The sequence below is a fragment of the Arachis stenosperma genome, chromosome 1 (genome assembly GCF_014773155.1).
Source record: "Arachis stenosperma cultivar V10309 chromosome 1, arast.V10309.gnm1.PFL2, whole genome shotgun sequence".
In the NCBI taxonomy this organism is placed as follows: domain Eukaryota; kingdom Viridiplantae; phylum Streptophyta; class Magnoliopsida; order Fabales; family Fabaceae; genus Arachis; species Arachis stenosperma.
In genome coordinates, this window is record NC_080377.1 from 74,674,216 (window position 1) to 74,695,386 (window position 21,171).

Sequence of the window (21,171 nt, forward strand, 5' to 3'; positions counted from 1 at the left end):
GATTCAAGTGACTGCCTACAATAAACTTTGAAAGTTGCTTGTTCCCCAAGCACTTGAAAGATGGTCAGCAAGCATGAATTATTTGTGGGCTTTTGAACTTACTTTGGTGTGAGAACACCAAACTTAGTACCTTGCCATTAGTTCTCATGCATCAAATTGACCATATGTGGAACTCTTTTTCTTTGCTAAAGGCAATAAGACTAAAAACTAGAAATTAGACATTGGTTAAGTAGTTTCTCTGATTGCTTAAAGCTAGCAACCCTTTATGCAGAAGGTGAGAATGTGTTTTTAAATGAGATTTTTGGTGGAACACCAAACTTAGCATTCTTCATTCTCCCTTTGTTTTGGTGTGCAACACCAAACTTAGCTCCTTGCAATATAGATAAAGCTACTTAGCCTTTTTATTGAAATAGCTACGGAAAGAAAACTACCTCAGGTTGGGTTGCCTCCCAACAAGCGCTTCTTTATTGTCACTAGCTTGACATCTTGTTCTTTGATCATGGAGGCTGAAAATTATAGTGCCTCAGTTTTTCTCTTCTTACTGTGAACTTTCTTCCAGTCTCTTCTTTGATGATCTCTAGGTGTTCATGTGGAAGGATCCGGTTCACAGTATAGTACTCAGATAATTGTGGAGGCACCTTCATTTGTTGGGTGTTTAATATCACTTTATCACTTGGTGAGAAACTCTCAGTGGGGATTTTCTGAATCCCAGCATTTCTCCCCTCTATCTCTTGCCTCTTTTCTTAACCTCCAAAATGTTTCAGGATCAAAAGGTGTGGATTCATCGCTCTTTCCTCCTATCACAAAATCAAAAACACAAATAGAACCAGAAACTAAAACAGAGCACTCTGTAACTTGAGTGCAGTTAGAGTTAGTAGAGACAAAGTCTCGAACAGTTAGCGTGTTAATAGAGGCAAAACTTCAAACAGTTAGTAGGTTAGTAAAAAAATAAAGAAAAAGTGCTTGATCTAAACTACCACCTTACTTAATCATTGTCAATCTATTCAATCCCCGGCAACGGCGCCAAAAACTTGATGTGCGGAAAATGATCCGACACAAAACTCACCGGCAAGTGTACCGGGTCGCATCAAGTAATAATAACTCACATGAGTGAGGTCGATCCCACAGGAATTGAAGGATTGAGCAATTTTAGCTTAGTAGTTGATTTAGTCAAGCAAACAAGTGTTGATTGTGTGAAATTGTGATTGACAGAAGCTAAATTGCATGAAATGTAAAGGGGAGTGGGTGATTTGCAGGAAATTAAAGGGAACAAAAAGAAAAAGAGCTGAATCTTAAAGTGCAAGTAATGTAAATTGCAGAAACTTAAAGTGCAAGAAATATAAATGACTTGAAAAATAAAAGGGAAGTGGGATGTGGGATTGCAGAAATTAGACAAGGAAAGTAAGCAGAAGAGTAGATGATGGATTCAATTCAACCAGATTTCAGATTTAAAAGGAAAATAAGCTTGGTGTAGCAATTAAACAATGAAATTAAAATGGAAATCAATAGATCTCAGGACCCAAGAGACTAGATAGCCAAGTCTAGATCTCACTGCCTTCCTAGATCCAAATCCAAAGAGCAATTGCAAAATTAAAAAAGAGAACAGTGTAGACAAGTAAATCTGAGTTCAATATCCAGAAACTTCAATAAGAAAACAGAGAGATCTCAGGGTGAGATTGAAACAGAATTCCTTCAATTCTCAACACCCAAGACTCAAATAAAGCTTTGTAAGAAAGTAAACAAGAAAACCCAGAGGAAGAGAATTCAATTCTCCTCCCAGAAACTCTCTAAAATGCCAAGCAAGCTCTCAAAACTCCTCAGCAAAAATCACAATTCCCAAAAACTCTCCCTAAAACTTCAAATCCTAAGCTATTTATACACTTTCTTCTAATGATCTACAAGCCTTGAATTGGGCCTTGGCCTTGATGGAATTGGGTTGATAGTGGCCTCCGTTGATTGCTCTTGGTGTTGGGAAGAAATCCACTTGTGAACCGGGCCATGTAACTTTCACGTTTGAGCCAACGTTTGAGGTCAAATGTTGACTCAAACGTTGCTTGTGAACAATTATGCAGAGGCCCAAAATGCTGTCATCCACGTTTGGCTCAACGTTTAAGGTCAAATGTGAGCTCAAACGTGGATCTCCCTATGCCTCCTTTTTGGCCAACGTTTGGCCCAACGTTTGAGGTCAAAGGTTGGCGCAAACGTGGCTCAATTAGCTCATCAATCAGGGGTGTTCTTCCATGCTCCTTCTTGCCAAAATGTAGCCAACGTTTGACCTCACGTTTGAGGTCAAACGTTGGTTCTTCTCTAGGGCATTCTTCATCTTCTTGCAACCTCCTTCCAAGCTTTGTTTCACCTATCATCAATCAATCAAAAACATCAAAGCTATGCTTCAAATCATGAGATTGTTTCTCTTCCATAATATATGACAATTATAGCACAAAATCTCATGAAAATGCATCATTTTATACATGATTGATTGAGTCACAGATAACATGAATTTTAACCCAATTGGCTTACTTATGGCTTAAGAAAGTGCATAAAACTAAATGAAAACAAAGAAAAAGACTAGTGAAACTAGGCTAAGATGACTCGTCATCAGATGCATTCTCAGGAACTTACTCCTTTAAGATAAATGGCAGAACAGTGAGTTTCAGTTTAAATGAAGCTATAAAGCATCCTCTGGAAGATCATTCTATCTTTCAGTGCTACATTATTGAAGAAACTGTAGCTGAAGTTCACCAGGAAGAATTAGAGGAGAAGTACATGGAGCAAGGTCCAAGTGTGGGGACACTTTCTGAAAACAATGAGAACACTTTACCATTATCACCAGCCCCGGATGATCCAGAGCCTAGCTATGACCAGAAATTAGAATTAAAGCCCCTTCCTCCACACCTCAAGTATGCTTACCTTGAGGACAAGCAGAAGTTCCCAGTTATCATTGCAAAGGAACTCACTTCTCAACAAGAAGAACAGCTACTCAGTGTGCTGAGAAAATATAAGAAAGCAATTGGATGGAGCTTGGCGGATATAGTAGGCATCACCCCTCAAGTTTGTGAGCACAGAATATTCTTAGAAGAGGGGGCAAAGCCTGTTCGTCAGCCACAAAGAAGATTGAATCTCACCATCTTAGAAGTTGTCAAGAAAGAAGTGACCAGACTACTTGAAGCAAATATCGTTTACCCCATCTCAGATAGTGTATGGGTCAATCCAGTACAAGTGGTGCCTGATGAGCGGATAATTTATACGCTTTTTGGCATTGTTTTTAGGTAGTTTTTAGTATGTTCAAAGCTACTTTTAGGGATGTTTTCATTAGTTTTTATGTTAAATTCACATTTCTGGACTTTACTATGAGTTTGTGTGTTTTTCTATGATTTCAGGTAATTTCTGGCTGAAATTGAGGGACTTGAGCAAAACTCTGAAAAAGGCTGACAAAAGGACTGCTGATGCTGTTGGAATCTGACCTCCCTGCACTCAAAATGGATTTTCTGGAGCTACAGAAATCCAAATGGCGCGTTCTTAACGGCGTTGGAAAGTAGACATCTAGAGCTTTCCAGCAATATATAATAGTCCATACTTTATTCGGAAATTAACGACGTAACTTGGCGTTGAACGCCAAGTACATGCTGCAGTCTGGAGTTAAACGCCAGAAAAACGTCATGATCCGGAGTTGAACGCCCAAAACACGTCATAACTCGGAGTTCAACTCCAAGAGAAGCCTCAGCTCGTGGATTGATCAAGCTCAGCCCAAGCATACACCAAGTGGGCCCCGGAAGTGGATTTATGCATCAATTACTTACTCATGTAAACCCTAGGAGCTAGTTTATTATAAATAGAACATTTAACTAATGTATTAGACATCTTGGGACGCATAGTTCTCAGATCATGGGGGCTGGCCATTCGGCCATGCCTGAACCTTTAACTTATGTATTTTCAACGGTGGAGTTTCTGCACACCATAGATTAAGGGTGTGGAGCTCTGCTATACCTCAAGTATTAATGCAATTCTATTTTCTTTTATTCAATTCTATCTTATTCTTATTCCAAGATATTCATTCGCACCTAAGAACATGATGAATGTCATGATTATGTGACGCTCATCATCATTCTCACCTATGAACGCGCGTGATTGACAACCACTTCCGTTCTACATGCAACAGAGCTTGAATGTGTATCTCTTAGATTCTCCAACAGAATCTTCGTGGTATAAGCTAGATAGATGGTGGCATTTATGAGGATCCGAAAAGTCTCACCTTGTCTGTGGTATTCCGAGTAGGATCCTGGGAATCCGGAAAGTCTAACCTTGTCTGTGGTATTCCGAGTAGGATTCCGGTAATGAATGACTGTGACGTGCTTCAGACTCGCAAGTGCTGGGCGTTAGTGACAGACGCAAAAGAATCAAGGGATTCTATTCCAGTAGGAGCGGGAACCAACCAGTGATTAGCCGTGCTGTGACAGAGCGCGTGAGCGTAGTTTTCACTGCGAGGATGGGATGTAGCCTTCGGCCAGTGTGATGCCTCCAGACGATTAGCCATGCGAGTGACAGCCGCAGAGGACCATTTTCCAGAGAGGATACAAAGTAGCCATCGTCGAACGGTGAACCCCTATACACAGCTTGCCATGGAAAGGAGTAAGAGGGATTGGGTTGAAGCAGTGGGAAAGCAGGCGTTCTTGAGCCATACAGTATCTCCATTCGCTTATCTGAAATTCCCACCAATGAATCTGCATAAGTATCCCTTTTATTATTTATTTTTATTTATTTTCGAAACCATAAACAAATTTAATCTGCCTAACTGAGATTTACAAGGTGACCATAGCTTGCTTCATACCAACAATCTCTGTGGGATCGACCCTTACTCACGTAAGGTTTATTACTTGGACGACCCAGTACACTTGCTGGTTAGTTGAACGGAGTTGTGTCCACACATAAGTGCCATAATAATGATTCCATACAACAACAAAGAATACTACATTGATGTGATCACAATTTCGTCCACCAAGTTTTTGGCGCCGTTGCTGGGGTTTGTTCGAGTATGGACAACTGACGGTTCATCTTGTTGCTCAGATTAGGTAATTTTCTTTTCAAAAATATTTTTCAAAATTTTTCTTTTCTTTTTCGTTTTTCCAAAAATATTTTTGAAAAAAAAAATTAATAAAAATCCAAAAAAAATTAGAAATTCATAAAAATAAAAAATATTTTGTGTTTCTTGCATTTTTCGAAATTCCATGCATTCATAGTGTTCTTCATGATCTTCAAGTTATTCTTGACAAGTCTTCTTGTTTGATCTTGATGATTTCTTGTTTTGTGTTGTTTGTTGTTTTTCATATGCATTTTTCGTTTGTTAGAGTCCATGCATTAAAGATTTCTAAGTTTGGTATCTTGCATGTTTTCTTTGCATCAAAAATTGTTCAAAATTATGTTCTTGATGTTCATCATGATCTTCAAAGTGTTCTTGGTGTTCATCTTGACATTCATAGTGTGCTTGCATGCATCTTGTGTTTTGATCCAAAATTTTCATGTTTTGGGTCATTTTTATGTTTTTCTCTCTCATCATAAAAAAATTCAAAAATCAAAAAAATATCTTTTCCTTTTTTATCTCCTAATTTTCGAAAATTTGAGTTGATTTAGTCAAAAATTTTAAAAATTAGTTGTTTCTTACAAGTCAAGTCAAATTTTCAATTTTAAAAATCTTATCTTTTCAAAACTTTTTCAAAAATTAAATCTTTTCCTTTTTTCTTATTAATTTTCGAATTTTTTTAAATATTTTTCAAAATCTTTTTCTTATCTTTTACATCATATTTTCGAAAATTAGCTAACAAGTAAATGTGATTGATTCAAAAATTTGAAGTTTGTTACTTTCTTGTTAAGAAAGGTTCAATCTTTAAATTCTAGAATCTTATCTTTTAGTTTCTTGTTAGTTAAGTAATTAATAATTTTAAAAATTAAATCTTTTTCAAAACTAATTTCAATCATATCTTTTTAAAACCATATCTTTTAAAATCATATCTTTTCAAAAAAATATCTTTTTAATCTTATCTTTTCAAAAATCATATCTTTTTATCTTATCTAATTATCTTATCTTTTTATCTTATCTTTTTCAAAAAAAATTTATCTTTTTCAAAATTTGATTTCAAAATATCTTATCTAACTTATTATCTTTTTATCTTTTTCAAATTTGATTTCAAATCTTTTTCAATCAACTAACTAACTTTTTGTTTGTTTCTTATCTTTTTCAAAATCACCTAACTACTTTCCCTCTCTAATTTTCGAAAATATCTCACCCCCTTTTCAAAAGTTCTTTTTAATTAATTAATTGTTTCATGTTTTAAATTTTAATTACACTTTACTTTTAATTTTTGAAAATTACTAACCCCTTTTTCAAAATTATTTTCGAAATCCCCTTCTCTTTTCTTCTTCTATTTAATTATTTAATTACTAACACTTCTCTTCACCTCCCTTCATCTAAAAATCCGAATTCTTCTTCATTCTTCTACTCCCTTCTTTTTCTACTAACATAAAGGAATCTCTATACTGTGACATAGAGGATTCCTCTTTCTTTTCTTGTTTTCTTCTCTTTCATATAAGCAGGAACAAGGATAAAGGCACTCTTGTTGAAATTGATCCAGAACCTGAAAGGACTCTAAAGAAAAAATTAAGAGAAGCTAAATTACAACAATCCAGAAACAACCTTTCAGAAATTTTCGAACAAGAGAAGGAGATGGCAGCCGAAAATAATAATAATCCAAAGAGAATGCTTGGTGACTTCACAAAGCCAACGTCCAAGTTTGATGGAAGAAGCATCTCCATTCCTGCCATTGGAGCCAATAACTTTGAGCTGAAACCTCAGCTAGTTGCTTTAATGCAACAAAACTGCAAGTTTTATGGACTTCCATCTGAAGATCCTTATCAGTTTTTAACTGAGTTCTTGCAGATCTGTGAGACTGTAAAGACGAATGGGGTTGATCCTGAATTCTACAGACTCATGCTTTTCCCTTTTGCTATAAGAGACAGAGCTAGAATATGGTTGGATTCACAATCCAAGGATAGCCTGGACTCCTGGGATAAGCTGGTCACTGCCTTCTTGGATAAATTCTTTCCTCCTCAAAAGCTAAGCAAGCTGAGAGTGGATGTACAAACCTTCAAACAAAAAGATGGTGAATCCCTCTATGAAGCTTGGGAAAGATACAAGCAGCTGACCAAAAGATGTCCATCTGACATGTTTTCAGAAAGGACCATATTAGATATATTATATTATGGTCTCTCTGAATTTTCGAAAATGTCATTGGACCATTCTGCAGGTGGATCTATTCACCTGAAGAAAACGCCTGAAGAGGCTCAAGAACTCATTGACATGGTTGCAAACAACCAATTCATGTACACTTCTGAGAGGAATTCCGTGAATAATGGGATACCTCAAAAGAAAGGAGTTCTTGAAATTGATACTCTGAATGCCATATTGGCTCAGAACAAAGTGTTGACTCAACAGGTCAACATGATCTCTCAAAATCTGAATGGATGGCAACATGCATCCAACAGTACCAGAGAGGCAGCTTCTGAAGAAGCTTATGATCCTGAGAACCCTGCCATGGCAGAGGTTAATTACATGGGTGAACCTTATGGAAACAACTATAACCCATCATGGAGAAATCATCCAAATTTCTCATGGAAGGATCAACAAAAGCCTCAACAAGGCTTTAACAATGGTGGACGTAATAGGCTGGGCAATAGCAAGCCATATCCATCATCTTCTCAGCAACAGACAGAGAATTCTGAACAAAACACTTCTGATTTAGCCAATATAGTCTCTGATCTGTCAAAGGCCACTTTCAGCTTCATGAGTGAAACAAGATCCTCCATTAGAAATCTGGAGGCATAAGTGGGCCAGCTGAGCAAGAAAGTCATTGAAACTCCTCCCAGTATTCTCCCAAGCAATACAGAAGAGAATCCAAAAGGAGAGTGCAAAGCCATTGACATAGTCAATATGGCCGAATACACAAGGGAGGAGGAGGACGAAAATCTTAGTGAGAAAGACCTCCTGGGATGTCCCTTAAGCAAGAAGGAATTTCCTATTGAGGATCCAAAGGAATCTGAGGCTCATATAGAGACCATAGAGATTCCATTAAATCTCCTTTTGCCATTCATGAGCTCTGAAGATTATTCTTCCTCTAAAGAGGATGAAGATGTAACTGGAGAGCAAGCTGCTCAATACTTAGGAGCTATCATGAAGCTGAATGCCAAGTTATTTGGTAATGAGACTTGGGAAAGTGAACCTCCCTTGCTCATTAATGAACTGGATACTTGGATTCAGAAAATTCTACCTCAAAAGAAACAAGATCCTGGCAAGTTCTTAATACCCTGTACCATAGGCACCATGATCTTTGAAAAAGCTCTGTGTGATCTGGGGTCAGGGATAAATCTTATGCCACTCTCTGTAATGGAGAAGCTAGGGATCATTGAGGTACAGCCTGCATTGTTCTCATTACAACTGGCAGACAAGTCATTGAGACAAGCTTATGGAATAGTAGAGGACGTGTTAGTAAAGGTTGAAGGCCTTTACATCCCTGCTGATTTCATAATCTTAGACACTAGGAAGGAAGAGGATGATTGCATCATCCTTGGAAGACCTTTCCTAGCCACAGCAGGAGCTGTGATAGATGTCAACAGAGGTGAATTAGTCCTTTAATTGAATGGGGAATACCTTGTGTTTAAGGCACATGGCCATCCCTCTGTGACAGAAGAGAGTAAGCATGAAGAGCTTCTCTCAGTTCAGAGTCAAGAAGAGCCCACACAGTCAAACTCTAAGTTTGGTGTTGTGAGGCCACAACCAAACTCTAAGTTTGGTGTTAAGACCCCATATCCAAACTCTAAGTTTGGTGTTGTGAGGCCACAACCAAACTCTAAGTTTGGTGTTAAGACCCCATATCCAAACTCTAAGTTTGGTGTTGGCAACTATACAACATTGACCTGATCACCTTGTGGCTCCATGAGAGCCACTGTCAAGCTATTGACATTAAAGAAGCGCTTGTTGGGAGGCAACCCAATTTTATTTATCTAATTTTATTTTATTCTATTTTATTGTTATTTTGTGTTTTATTAGGTACATGATCATGAGGAGTCACGAAAAAATCATAAAAATTAAAAACAGAATCAAAAACAGCAGAAGAAAAAAATTCGCACCCTGGAGGACGCACAGGCTGGCGTTCAACGCCAGTAAGATGCATCTGGCTGGCGTTCAACGCCAGAACAGAGCATCATTCTGGCGCTGAACGCCAAAAACAAGCAACATCCTGGCGCTGAACGCCAGGAATGTGCCTAAAGAGGAAAAACTGGCGCTGAACGCCAGTAACAAGCATGAAACTGGCGTTCAACGCCAGAAACATGCTTTACATGGGCGTTGAACGCCCAGAATGTGCACCAATGGGCGTTTAAACGCCAGAATGATGCACGAAGGCATTTTACATGCCTATTTGGTGCAGGGATGGAATTCCTTGATACCTCAGGATCTGTGGACCCCACAGGATCACCTCAGGATCTGTGGACCCCACAGGATCCCCACCTACCATATTCCCACCTTACCTTTTAATCCTAATCACACTCTCCTAATCCTATTTCACTCTTCCCCATATCACACTTCCCAACTACCCCATTCACCACTCACATCCATCCACTCTTCCCCATAAACCCCACCTACCTTCAAAATTCAAAACCAATTTCCCACCCATTCCCACCCTAAAAGGCCGAATACACACTACCCCCTCTCCCTATAAATACCCTTCCATTCTACTTCATTTTCACACAACACAACCCCTTCTTCTCACCCTTGGCCGAACCATCACTCCCCCTTCTCTACCATATTTTCTTCTTCTTCTTCTTCTCTTCTTTCTTCTCTTGCTCGAGGGCGAGCAATATTTTAAGTTTGGTGTGGTAAAAGCATAGCTTTTTTGCTTTTCCATTACCATTAATGGCACCTAAGGCCAGAGAAACCTCAAAGGGAAGACAAAAGCTTCCACCTCTGAGTCTTGGGAGATGGAAAGACTCATATAAAGCCGTCATAGCTCAGTGGTAGAATATGTGGCTGCAAATCAAGAGATCCCTGAGATACCTTAGGGGATAAATTGTCCTCCACACAAATATTGGAAGCAACTAAGGGTAGAAACACCAAAATTATTAGGAATCATTCAACAGAAGCAAGGAAGAGACATAGAGGAGCTCAAAGAGCACCATTGGACCTTCAAGAAGGCGCCACCCTCACTCAGGTGGATTCATTCCTTGTTTTTATTTCTTTCTACTTTTCGGTTTTTATGTTGTGTTTATCTATGTTTTGTGTCTCTACTTCATGATCATTAGTATGTAGTAACTATGTCTTAAAGCTATGAATAAATTCCATTAATCCTTCACCTCTCTTAAAAGAAAAATGTTTTAATTCAAAAGAACAAGAAGTACATGAATTTCGAATTTATCCTTGAATTTAATTTAATTATATTGATGTGGTGATAATACTTTTGGTTTTCTGAATGAATGCTTGAACAGTGCATATTTTTGATCTTGTTGTTCATGAATGTTAAAACTGTTGGCTCTTGAAAGAATGATGAACAAAGAGAAATGTTATTGATGATCTGAAAAATCATGAAATTGATTCTTGAAGCAAGAAAAAGCAGTGAATGGCAAAAAAAAAAAAGAAAAAAGAAGGAGCAGTAGAAAAAGCCAATAGCCCTTAAAACCAAAAGGCAAGGGTAAAAAGGATCCCAAGGCTTTGAGCATCAATGGATAGGAGGGCCCAAGGAAATTAAATCCAGGCCTAAGCGGCTAAATCAAAGCTGTCCCTAACCATGTGCTTGTGTCATGAAAGTCCAAGTGAAAAGCTTGAGACTGAGTGGTTAAAGTCGTGATCCAAAGCAAAAGAGTGTGCTTAAGAGCTCTGGACACCACTAACTGGGGACTCTAGCAAAGCTGAGTCACAATCTGAAAAGGTTCACCCAGTTATGTGTCTGTGGCATTTATGTATCCGGTGGTAATACTGGAAAACAAAGTGCTTAGGGCCACGGCCAAGACTCATAAGTAGCTGTGTTCAAGAATCAACATGCTTAACTAGGAAAGTCAATAACACTATCCGAAATTCTAAGTTCCTAGAGGAGCCAATCATTCTAAACTTCAAAGGAAAAAGTGAGATGCCAAAACTGTTCAGAAGCAAAAAGCTACAAGTCCCGCTCATCTAATTATAATTAATATTCATTGATATTCTGGAATTTATAATATATTCTCTTCTTTTTATCCTAATTGATTTTCAGTTGCTTGGGGACAAGCAACAATTTAAGTTTGGTGTTGTGATGAGCGGATAATTTATACGCTTTTTGGCATTGTTTTTAGGTAGTTTTTAGTAAGTTCAAAGCTACTTTTAGGGATGTTTTCATTAGTTTTTATGTTAAATTCACATTTCTGGACTTTACTATGAGTTTGTGTGTTTTTCTGTGATTTCAGGTAATTTCTGGCTGAAATTGAGGGACTTGAGCAAAACTCTGAAAAAGGCTGACAAAAGGACTGCTGATGCTGTTGGAATCTGACCTCCCTGCACTCAAAATGGATTTTCTGGAGCTACAGATCTTTAAATGGCGCGCTCTCAACGGCGTTTGAAAGTAGACATCTAGAGCTTTCCAGCAATATATAATAGTCCATACTTTTTTCGGAAATTAACGACGTAACTTGGCGTTGAACGCCAAGTACATGCTGCAGTCTGGAGTTAAACGCTAGAAAAACGTCATGATCCGGAGTTGAACGCCCAAAACACGTCATAACTCGGAGTTCAACTCCAAGAGAAGCCTCAGCTCGTGGATTGATCAAGCTCAGCCCAAGCATACACCAAGTGGGCCCCGAAAGTGGATTTATGCATCAATTACTTACTCATGTAAACCCTAGGAGCTAGTTTATTATAAATAGAACATTTAACTAATGTATTAGACATCTTGGGACTCATAGTTCTCAGATCATGGGGGCTGGCCATTCGGCCATGCCTGAACCTTTAACTTATGTATTTTCAACGGTGGAGTTTTGGTGCGCGAAATTGTGATCACTACAACTTCACACAACTAACCAGCAAGTGCACTGGGTCGTCCAAGTAATACCTTACATGAGTAAGGGTCGATCCCACGGAGATTGTTAGCATTGAAGCAAGCTATGGTCATCTTGTAAATCTTAGTCAGGTAAACTCAAATGTATATGATGATGAATGAAAATAATATAAAGATAAAGATAGTGATACTTATGTATATCATTGGTGTAAGAGCTTCAGACAAGTGTATGAAGATGCCTTCCCTTCCGTCTCTCTGCTTTCCTACTGCCTTCATCCAATCCTTCTTACTCCTTTCCATGGCAAGCTCGTGTAGAGTTTCACTGTTGTCAGCAGCTACCTCCCATCCTCGCAGTGAAAGCTAATGCACGCACTCTGTCACAGTACTGCCAATCACCGGTTTGGTTCCCTCCCCTACCGGAATAGAATCCCTCTTTTGCGTCTGTCACTAACGCCCAGTAGGTTACAGGTTTGAAGCACGTCACAGTCATTCAGTCATTGAATCCTACTCAGAATACCACAGACAAGGTTAGACCTTCCAGATTCTCTTGAATGCTGCCATCAAGTCCTGCCTATACCACGAAGACTCTGATCTCACGGAATGGTTGGCTCGTTTGTCAGGCGAGCACTCGGTTGTCAGGCGATCAACCATGCATCGTGCAATCGGGAATCCAAGAGATATTCACTAAGCCTCAGATGCTTGTAGAACAAGAGTGGTTGTCAGTCACCTTGTTCATGAGTGAGAATGGTGATGGGCGTCAATCATCACCTTCATCATGTTGAAGAACAAGTGATATGTTGGACAAAGAACAAGCGGAATTGAATGGAAGAACAATAGTAATTGCATTAATACTCGAGGTACAGCAGAGCTCCACACCTTAATCTATGGTGTGTAGAAACTCCACCGTTGAAAATACATAAGAACAAGGTCTAGGCATGGCCGAATGGCCAGCCTCCCAAAGAGGGTTCAATCATCAAAACATGATCAAAAGATGAAAATACAATAGTAAAAGGTCCTACTTATAGATAACTAGTAGCCTAAGGTGTACAAAGATGAGTAAATGACATAAAAATCCACTTCCGGGCCCACTTGGTGTGTGCTTGGGCTGAGCAATGAAGCATTTTCGTGTAGAGACTCTCCTTGGAGTTAAACGCCAGCTTTAGTGCCAGTTTGGGCGTTTAACTCCCAATTAGGTGCCAGTTCCGGCGTTTAACGCTGGAATTTTTTGAGGTGACTTTGAACGCCGGTTTGGGCCATCAAATCTTGAGCAAAGTATGGACTATTATATATTGCTGGAAAGCCCAGGATGTGTACTTTCCAACGCCGTTGAGAGCGCGCCAATTGGGCTTCTGTAGCTCCAGAAAATCCACTTCGAGTTCAGGGAGGTCAGAATCCAACAGCATCTGCAGTCCTTTTGAGTCTCTGGATCAGATTTTTGCTCAGATCCCTCAATTTCAGCCAGAAAATACCTGAAATCACAGAAAAACACACAAACTCATAGTAAAGTCTAGAAAAGTGAATTTTAACTAAAAACTAATAAAAATATACTAAAAACTAACTAAATCATACTAAAAACATACTAAAAACAATGCCAAAAAGCATACAAATTATCCGCTCATCACAACACCAAACTTAAATTGTTGCTTGTCCCCAAGCAACTGAAGATCAAATAAGATAAAAAGGAGAGAATATGCAATGAACTCCAAAAACATCTATGAAGATTAGTATTAATTAGATGAGCGGGGCTTTTATCTTTTTGCCTCTGAATAGTTTTGGCATCTCACTTTATCCCTTATAATTCAGAATGATTGGCTTCTTTAGGAACTTAGAATCCAGATAGTGTTAATGATTCTCCTAGTAAAGTATGATGATTCTTGAACATAGCCATTTATTGAGTCTTGGCTGTGGCCCAAAGCACTCTGTCTTCCAGTATTACCACCGGATACATACATGCCACAGGCACATAATTGGGTGAACCTTTTCAGATTGTGATTCAGCTTTGCTAAAGTCCCCAATTAGAGGTGTCCAGGGTTCTTAAGCACACTCTTATTTGCCTTGGATCACAACTCTTATTCTTTCTCTTTTTTTTTTCGAATAATTTTTTTTTTTCGGTTTTTGCTTGCTTTCTTTCTTGCTTCAAGAATCATTTTTTTATGATTTTTCAGATCCTCAGTAACATGTCTCCTTTTTCATCATTCTTTCAAGAGCCAACATTCATGAACCACAAATTCAAAAGATATATGCACTGTTCAAGCATACATTCAGAGAACAAAAGTGTTGCCACCACATCAAAATAATTAAACTATTATAAAATTCAGAATTCATGCAATTCTTTCCTTTTCAATTAAGCACGTTTTTATTAAAGAAAGGTGATGGATTCATAGGACATTCATAACTTTAAGGCATAGACACTAAGACACTAATGATCACAAGACACAAACATGGATAACATAAAGCACAAAAATTCGAAAAACAGAAGAATAAAGAACAAGGAAATCAAGGAACGGGTCCACCTTAGTGATGGCGGCTCTTCCTTCCTCTTGAAGATCCTATGGAGTGCTTGAGCTCCTCAATGTCTCTTCCTTGTCTTTGTTGCTCCTCCCTCATGATTCTTTGGTCTTCTTTAATTTCATGGAGGAGAATGGAGTGTTCTTGATGCTCCACCCTTAGTTGTCCCATGTTGGAACTCAACTCTCCTAGGGAGGTGTTTAGTTGCTCCCGATAATTTTGTGGAGGAAAGTGCATCCCTTGAGGAATCTCAGGGATCTCTTGATGAGAGGGGTCTCTTGTGTACTCCATCCTTTTCTTGGTGATGGGCTTGTCCTCATCAATGGGGGTATCTCCTTCTATGTCAACTCCAACTGAATAACAGAGGTGACAAATGAGGTGAGGAAAGGCTAACCTTGCCAAGGTGGAGGTCTTGTCCGCCACCTTATAGAGTTCTTGGGCTATAACCTCATGAACCTCTATTTCTTCTCCAATCATGATGCTATGAATCATGATGGCCCGGTCTAGAGTAACTTCGGACCGGTTGCTAGTGGGAATGATTGAGCGTTGTATGAACTCTAACCATCCTCTAGCCACGGGCTTGAGGTCATGCCTTCTTAATTGAACCGGCTTTCCTCTTGAATCTTGCTTCCATTGTGCGCCCTCTTCACATATGATTGTGAGGACTTGGTCCAACCTTTGATCAAAGTTGACCCTTCTAGTGTAAGGATGCTCATCTCTTTGCATCATAGGCAAGTTGAACGCCACCCTCACACTCTCCGGACTAAAATCCAAGTATTTCCCCCGAACCATAGTGAGATAATTCTTTGGATTCGGGTTCACACTTTGGTCATGGTTCTTGGTGATCCATGCATTGGCATAGAACTCTTGAACCATCAAGATTCTGACTTGTTGAATGGGGTTGGTGAGTACTTCCCAACCTCTTCTTCGGATCTCATGGCGGATCTCCGGATATTCACCCTTTTTGAGTGAAAAGGGGACTTCGGGGATCACCTTCTTCAAGGCCACAACTTCATAGAAGTGGACTTGATGCACCCTTGAGAGGAATCTATCCATCTCCCATGACCTGGAGGTGGAAGCTTTTGCCTTCCCTTTCCTCTTTCTAGAGGTTTCTCCGGCCTTGGATGCCATAAATGGTTATGGAAAAACGAAAAAGCAACGCTTTTACCACACCAAACTTAAAATGTTTGCTCGTCCTCGAGCAAAAGAAGAAAGAAGAGAGTAGAAGAAGAAGAAATGAGGAAGAGGGAGAAGGTGGTGTTCGGCCAAGAAGGGTAAGAAAGGGTGTTTAGGTTGTGTGAAAATGAAGAGTTGAAGAAGGGTATTTATAGGAGAGAGGGGGGTAAAGGTTCGGCCATTATGGGTGGGTTTGGGAGGGAAAGTGGTTTGAATTTGAAGGGTGAGGTTGGTGGGGTTTTATGAAGGATGGATGTGAGTGGTGAAGAGAAAAATGGGATTTGATAGGTGAAGGGTTTTTGGAGAAGAGGTATTGAGGTGATTGGTGAATGGGGGAAGAAGAGAGAGAGTGATGGTGGGGTCCTGTGGGGTCCACAGATCCTGTGGTGTCAAGGAAAAGTCATCCCTGCACCAAATGTTGCTCAAAATCACGTTTTGAGCTATTTCTGGCGTTAAACGCCGGGCTGGTGCCCATTCCTGGCGTTTAACGCCAGGTTGTTGCCCTTTACTGGCGTTTAACGCCAGTCTGGTGCCCCTTTCTGGCGTTAAACGCCCAGAATGGTGCCAGACTGGGCGTTAAACGCCCAACAGCTAGCATTACTGGCGTTTGAACGCCAGCTTCTTCTCCTCCAGGGTGTGCTGTTTTTCTTCCTGTTTTTCATTTTGTTTTTGCTTTTTTCATTGTTTTTGTGACTTCTTATGATCATCAACCTACAAAAAAGATAAAATAACAAAAGAAAATAGTTAACTATAAAACATTGGGTTGCCTCCCAACAAGCGCTTCTTTAATGTCATTAGCTTGACAGAGGACTCTCATGGAGCCTCACAGATACTCAGAGCCATGTTGGAACCTCCCAACACCAAACTTAGAGTTTGAATGTGGGGGTTCAACACCAAACTTAGAGTTTGGTTGTGGCCTCCCAACACCAAACTTAGAGTTTGACTGTGGGGGCTCTGTTTGGCTCTGTTTTGAGAGAAGCTCTTCATGCTTCTTCTCCATGGTGATAGAGGGATATCCTTGAGCCTTAAACACCAAGGATTCTTCATTCACTTGAATGATTAACTCTCCTCTATCAACATCAATCACAGCCTTTGCTGTGGCTAGGAAGGGTCTGCCAAGGATGATGGATTCATCCATGCACTTCCCAGTCTCTAGGACTATGAAATCAGTAGGGATGTAATGGTCTTCAATCTTCACCAAAACATTCTCTACAAGTCCATGAGCTTATTTTCTTGAATTGTCTGCCATCTCTAATGAGATTCTTGCAGCTTGCACCTCAAAGATCCCTAATTTCTCCATTACAGAGAGGGGCATGAGGTTTACACTTGACCCTAAGTCACACAAGGCCTTCTTGAAGGTCATGGTGCCTATGGTACAAGGTATAGAAAACTTCCCAGGATCTTGCCTCTTTTGAGGCAGTTTCTGCCTAGACAAGTCATCCAGTTCTTTGGTGAGCAAAGGTGGTTCATCCTCCCAAGTCTCATTTCCAAATAACTTGTCATTTAGCTTCATGATTGCTCCAAGGTATTTAGCAACTTGCTCTTCAGTGACATACTCATCCTCTTCAGAGGAAGAATACTCATCAGAGCTCATGAAAGGCAGAAGTAAGTCCAATGGAATCTCTATGGTCTCATTTTGAGCCTTAGATTCCCATTGTTCCTCATTGAGGAACTCAGAGGAGATTGGTACACGCCCACTGAGGTCTTCCTCAGTGGCGTCCTCCTCCTCTCTTTCCTCTCCATATTCGGCCATGTCTATGGCTTTGCACTCTCCTTTTGGATTTTCTTCTGTATTACTTGGGAGAGTACTAGGAGGGAGTTCAGTAATTTTCTTGCTCAGCTGTCCCATTTGTCCTTCCAAATTTCTAATGGAGGACCTTGTTTCATTCATGAAACTTTGAGTGGTCTTTATTAGATCAGAGACCATTGTTGCTAAGTCAGAAGTATTCTGCTTAGAACTCTCTGTCTGTTGCTGAGAAGATGATGGAAAAGGCTTGCCATTGCTAAACCTGTTTCTTCCACCATTATTGTTATTGAAACCTTGTTGAGGTCTCTCTTGATTCTTCCATGAGAGATTTGGGTGATTTCTCCATGAAGAATTATAGGTGTTTCCATAGGGTTCTCCTAGGTAATTCACCTCTTCCATGGAAGGGTTCTCAGGATCATAAGCTTCTTCCTCAGATGAAGCATCCTTAGTACTGTTTGGTGCATTTTTCATTCCAGACAGACTTTGAGAAATCAAGTTGACTTGTTGAGTCAATATCTTATTCTGAGCCAATATGGCATTCAGAGTGTCAATCTCAAGAACTCCTTTCTTCTGACTAGTCCCATTGTTCACAGGATTCCTTTCAGAAGTGTACATGAATTGGTTATTTGCAACCATTTCAATCAATTCTTGAGCTTCTGCAGGCGTCTTCTTCAGATGAAGAGATCCTCCAGCAGAGCTATCCAAGGACATCTTGGATAGTTCAGAGAGACCATCATAGAAAATACCTATGATGCTCCATTCAGAAAGCATGTCTGAAGGACATCTTCTGATTAATTGTTTGTATCTTTCCCAAGCTTCATAGAGGGATTCTCCATCCTTCTGTCTGAAGGTTTGGACTTCCACTCTAAGCTTACTCCATCTTTGTGGTGGAAAGAACTTTGCCAAGAAGGCATTGACTAGCTTTTCCCAAGAGTTCAGGCTTTCTTTAGGTTGAGAATCCAACCATATTCTAGCTCTGTCTCTTACAGCAAAAGGGAATAGCATCAGTCTGTAGACCTCAGGGTCTACCCCATTAGTCTTGACTGTGTCACAGATTTGCAAGAATTCAGCTAAGAACTGATGAGGATCTTCCATTGGAAGTCCATGGAACTTGCAATTCTGTTGCATTAGAGAAACTAATTGAGGCTTAAGCTCAAAGTTGTTTGCTCCAATGGCAGGGATAGAGATGCTTCTCCCGTAGAAATCAGGAGTAGGTGCAGTGAAGTCACCCAGCACCTTCCTTGCATTGTTGGTATTGTTGTTGTTTTCGGCTGCCATGGGTTCTTCTTCCTTGAAGAATTCGGTCAGGTCCTCAACAGAGAGTTGAGTCTTAGCTTCTCTTAGCTTTCGCTTCAAGGTCCTTTCAGGTTCAGGGTCAGCTTCAACAAGAATGCCTTTGTCTTTGTTCCTGCTCATATGAAAGAGAAGAGAACAAGAAAATATGGAATCCTCTATGTCACAGTATAGAGATTCCTTAAAGTGTCAGAGGAAAAGAAAAATAGAAGAAGAGAAGGTAGAAGAATTCGAACTTGATTAGATAGAGTTCGAATTGTGCATTAAGAAGGAGTAGTACTCCATAAATAGAAGGATGTGGGAAGGAGGGAAGAGAATTTTCGAAAATTCAATTAAAAAGATGTTAATAATTTTCGAAAATTGAAAGCGGAAAAGAATTAAAGTGATTTTTGAAAAAGATTTTGAAATTAGAATTTAAAAAGATTTGATTGAAAACTATTTTGAAAAAGATGTGGTTGAGAAGATATGATTGGGTAAAAAAAATGTGATTGAGAAGATATGATTTGAAAACAATTTTAAAAGATATGATTTGAAAACAATTTGAAAAGATATGATTTAAAAAAATTTGATGACTTGCCTAACAAGAAAAGATATGATTCAAACATAAAACCTTTCTTAATAGAAAAGGCAAAAAAATGTTCAATCAAATCATTAATTGTTAGTAAGTGTTCCGAGGGTTACCTGAAACGCGCAGCTCGGTCGTCTTAGGGAGGCCCGAGATGGGGGGATTGATGACCCGAGCTTGGTATGCCGAGTGGTTGGTGGTGGTACCTGCAATGACACTCCGATGCTTAAGTTAGCATGGGTCCAAGCAGATATTGAGTAGAATTAGAGTGTGTGTTATACCTGGGTGCTCCAGTGTATTTATAGTAGTTGGCCGTGATCTTCCCTGGATAAGATATTCTTATCTTATCTTTATCCTTTTGGGAGTTTTATCTTTATCTTTGTGGAACCGCCTTTCCTAGGCCTTTTCGGCCTTTAGGTCTTGGGCTTCGTTCCTTTTGGGCTTCTTTAGCTTTATTGTCCGAGGTCCGACCTCAGGCATGGGCCTGGGGATGAGGTCGGACCTTCTATGAACTTTGCCGAGTTTGGGGAGCTCGGTCAGGGTATGAACAGTGCCCCTGCTCGAGTTCGTCCTTGAGAGGTCGAGCTCGAGCATAGTAGTTCTTTTCAAAATTCAAAAATGGCCGTTTCTGCATTTATTGCATTTTACCGTTTCTCCTCGATTTCCGCTCGGGCTTTGTGAAGGCATTATTTATTTGCCCCTTTCCTCCTTTTCTTCGTTTATTCTGTTCCTTTCTGTTTTTTCTAAGTTTTCGCCATCTTCTTCTTCGAGCACCGCTCCTTCTTTCACTTTGTTCTTCTTCCTCAAATCTTTCTGTGCGTTTTTCCGGGGTTTCCTCTGCGCCGCCGTTTCGTTCCCCTTGCTGTCGGAGCTCGCCGTTTTCTTTCTTTCTAGGTTTGTTCGTCTCTTTTCTTTTGTACTCATATGCTTCTGTTCTTTTGTGTGGCTCTTTGTCTGTTTCTTTTTCTCTATGCCTGGGTTGCCCCGAAAAGAGGCGCCGCCATTGCTCTGTTTGCTTGTATATGGGGGGGGCTTTTCTCTGGTATTTTGTTGCTGCATTTTCTTCTATAAAGATCTTTGTTTCTTGTTTTTGCTGAATGGGTTTTCGCTGTCTGCTTTTATGTGATTGTTGCTTGCTGTTGTATTCTTCTTTGTAGGCAAGAATTTTATGTCTCGAAAGGTTTTTCAAGCAATGTCGACCAAGATTCCAAGTGGTCTTGGCTGGGTAGATCCTGGTCCTCTAAGAGTCCCTTCTGTTGTAGATTCTGAGTATTTAGCTAGGTTCCGTAGGGAGTGTAGCATTTGTGAGAATAGAGAGTCTGAGCGGGATTATGAGCTAGTAGCCCCGGAGTCCGAGGAGAGAGTGTGCTTCCCGCCTTTAGAAAGTTCCGAGAAGCTTTTCTTTTATGCTTACGATTGTTTTTTCTCTAAGCTGGGTGTCCGACTTCCCTTTACTGACCTGGAATCCGAGGTGCTGTGGTCTTGTAATCTTGCCCCTACGCAACTCCATCCCAATTCTTGGGCGTTTTTAAAGCTGTTCCAACTTTTGTGTCAGTTTTTGGGCGTCTCCCCCTCTGTTTCTCTTTTTTCCTATCTGTTTGTGTTGACGAAACCGGGGTCGGGTGGAGGGAAGGTGTCTTGGGTCTCTTTTAGGGCTAACCAGGGAAAGAAGTTTTGTACTTTGTACGATGAGTCCTTTCATGATTTTAAGAACTATTATTTCAAGGTCCGGGCTGCTGGGGACGTCCGACCTTTCTTTCTAGATGAGAGTGGGGAGCCTTCTTTTCCTCTTTGTTGGCAAGAGAATGTAGTGTCGG

The 21,171-nt window shown here is 40.0% G+C and overlaps 1 protein-coding gene and 1 non-coding gene across 2 annotated transcripts in view; both read left to right on the forward strand.

Annotated features, from left to right (window-relative positions):
- Positions 1 to 21,171, forward strand: part of LOC130981185 (uncharacterized) — a 38,924-nt gene that overhangs the window by 3,680 nt on the left and 14,073 nt on the right. The window contains exon 2 of the mRNA XM_057904803.1: positions 2,707 to 2,900. Within this exon, the coding sequence (XP_057760786.1) occupies positions 2,707 to 2,900 (194 nt within the window). The remainder of the gene's footprint in view (positions 1 to 2,706; positions 2,901 to 21,171) is intronic.
- Positions 18,262 to 18,369, forward strand: LOC130951307 (small nucleolar RNA R71). The gene has a single exon (XR_009073918.1). It is a non-coding gene; the product is annotated as a small nucleolar RNA R71 (small nucleolar RNA).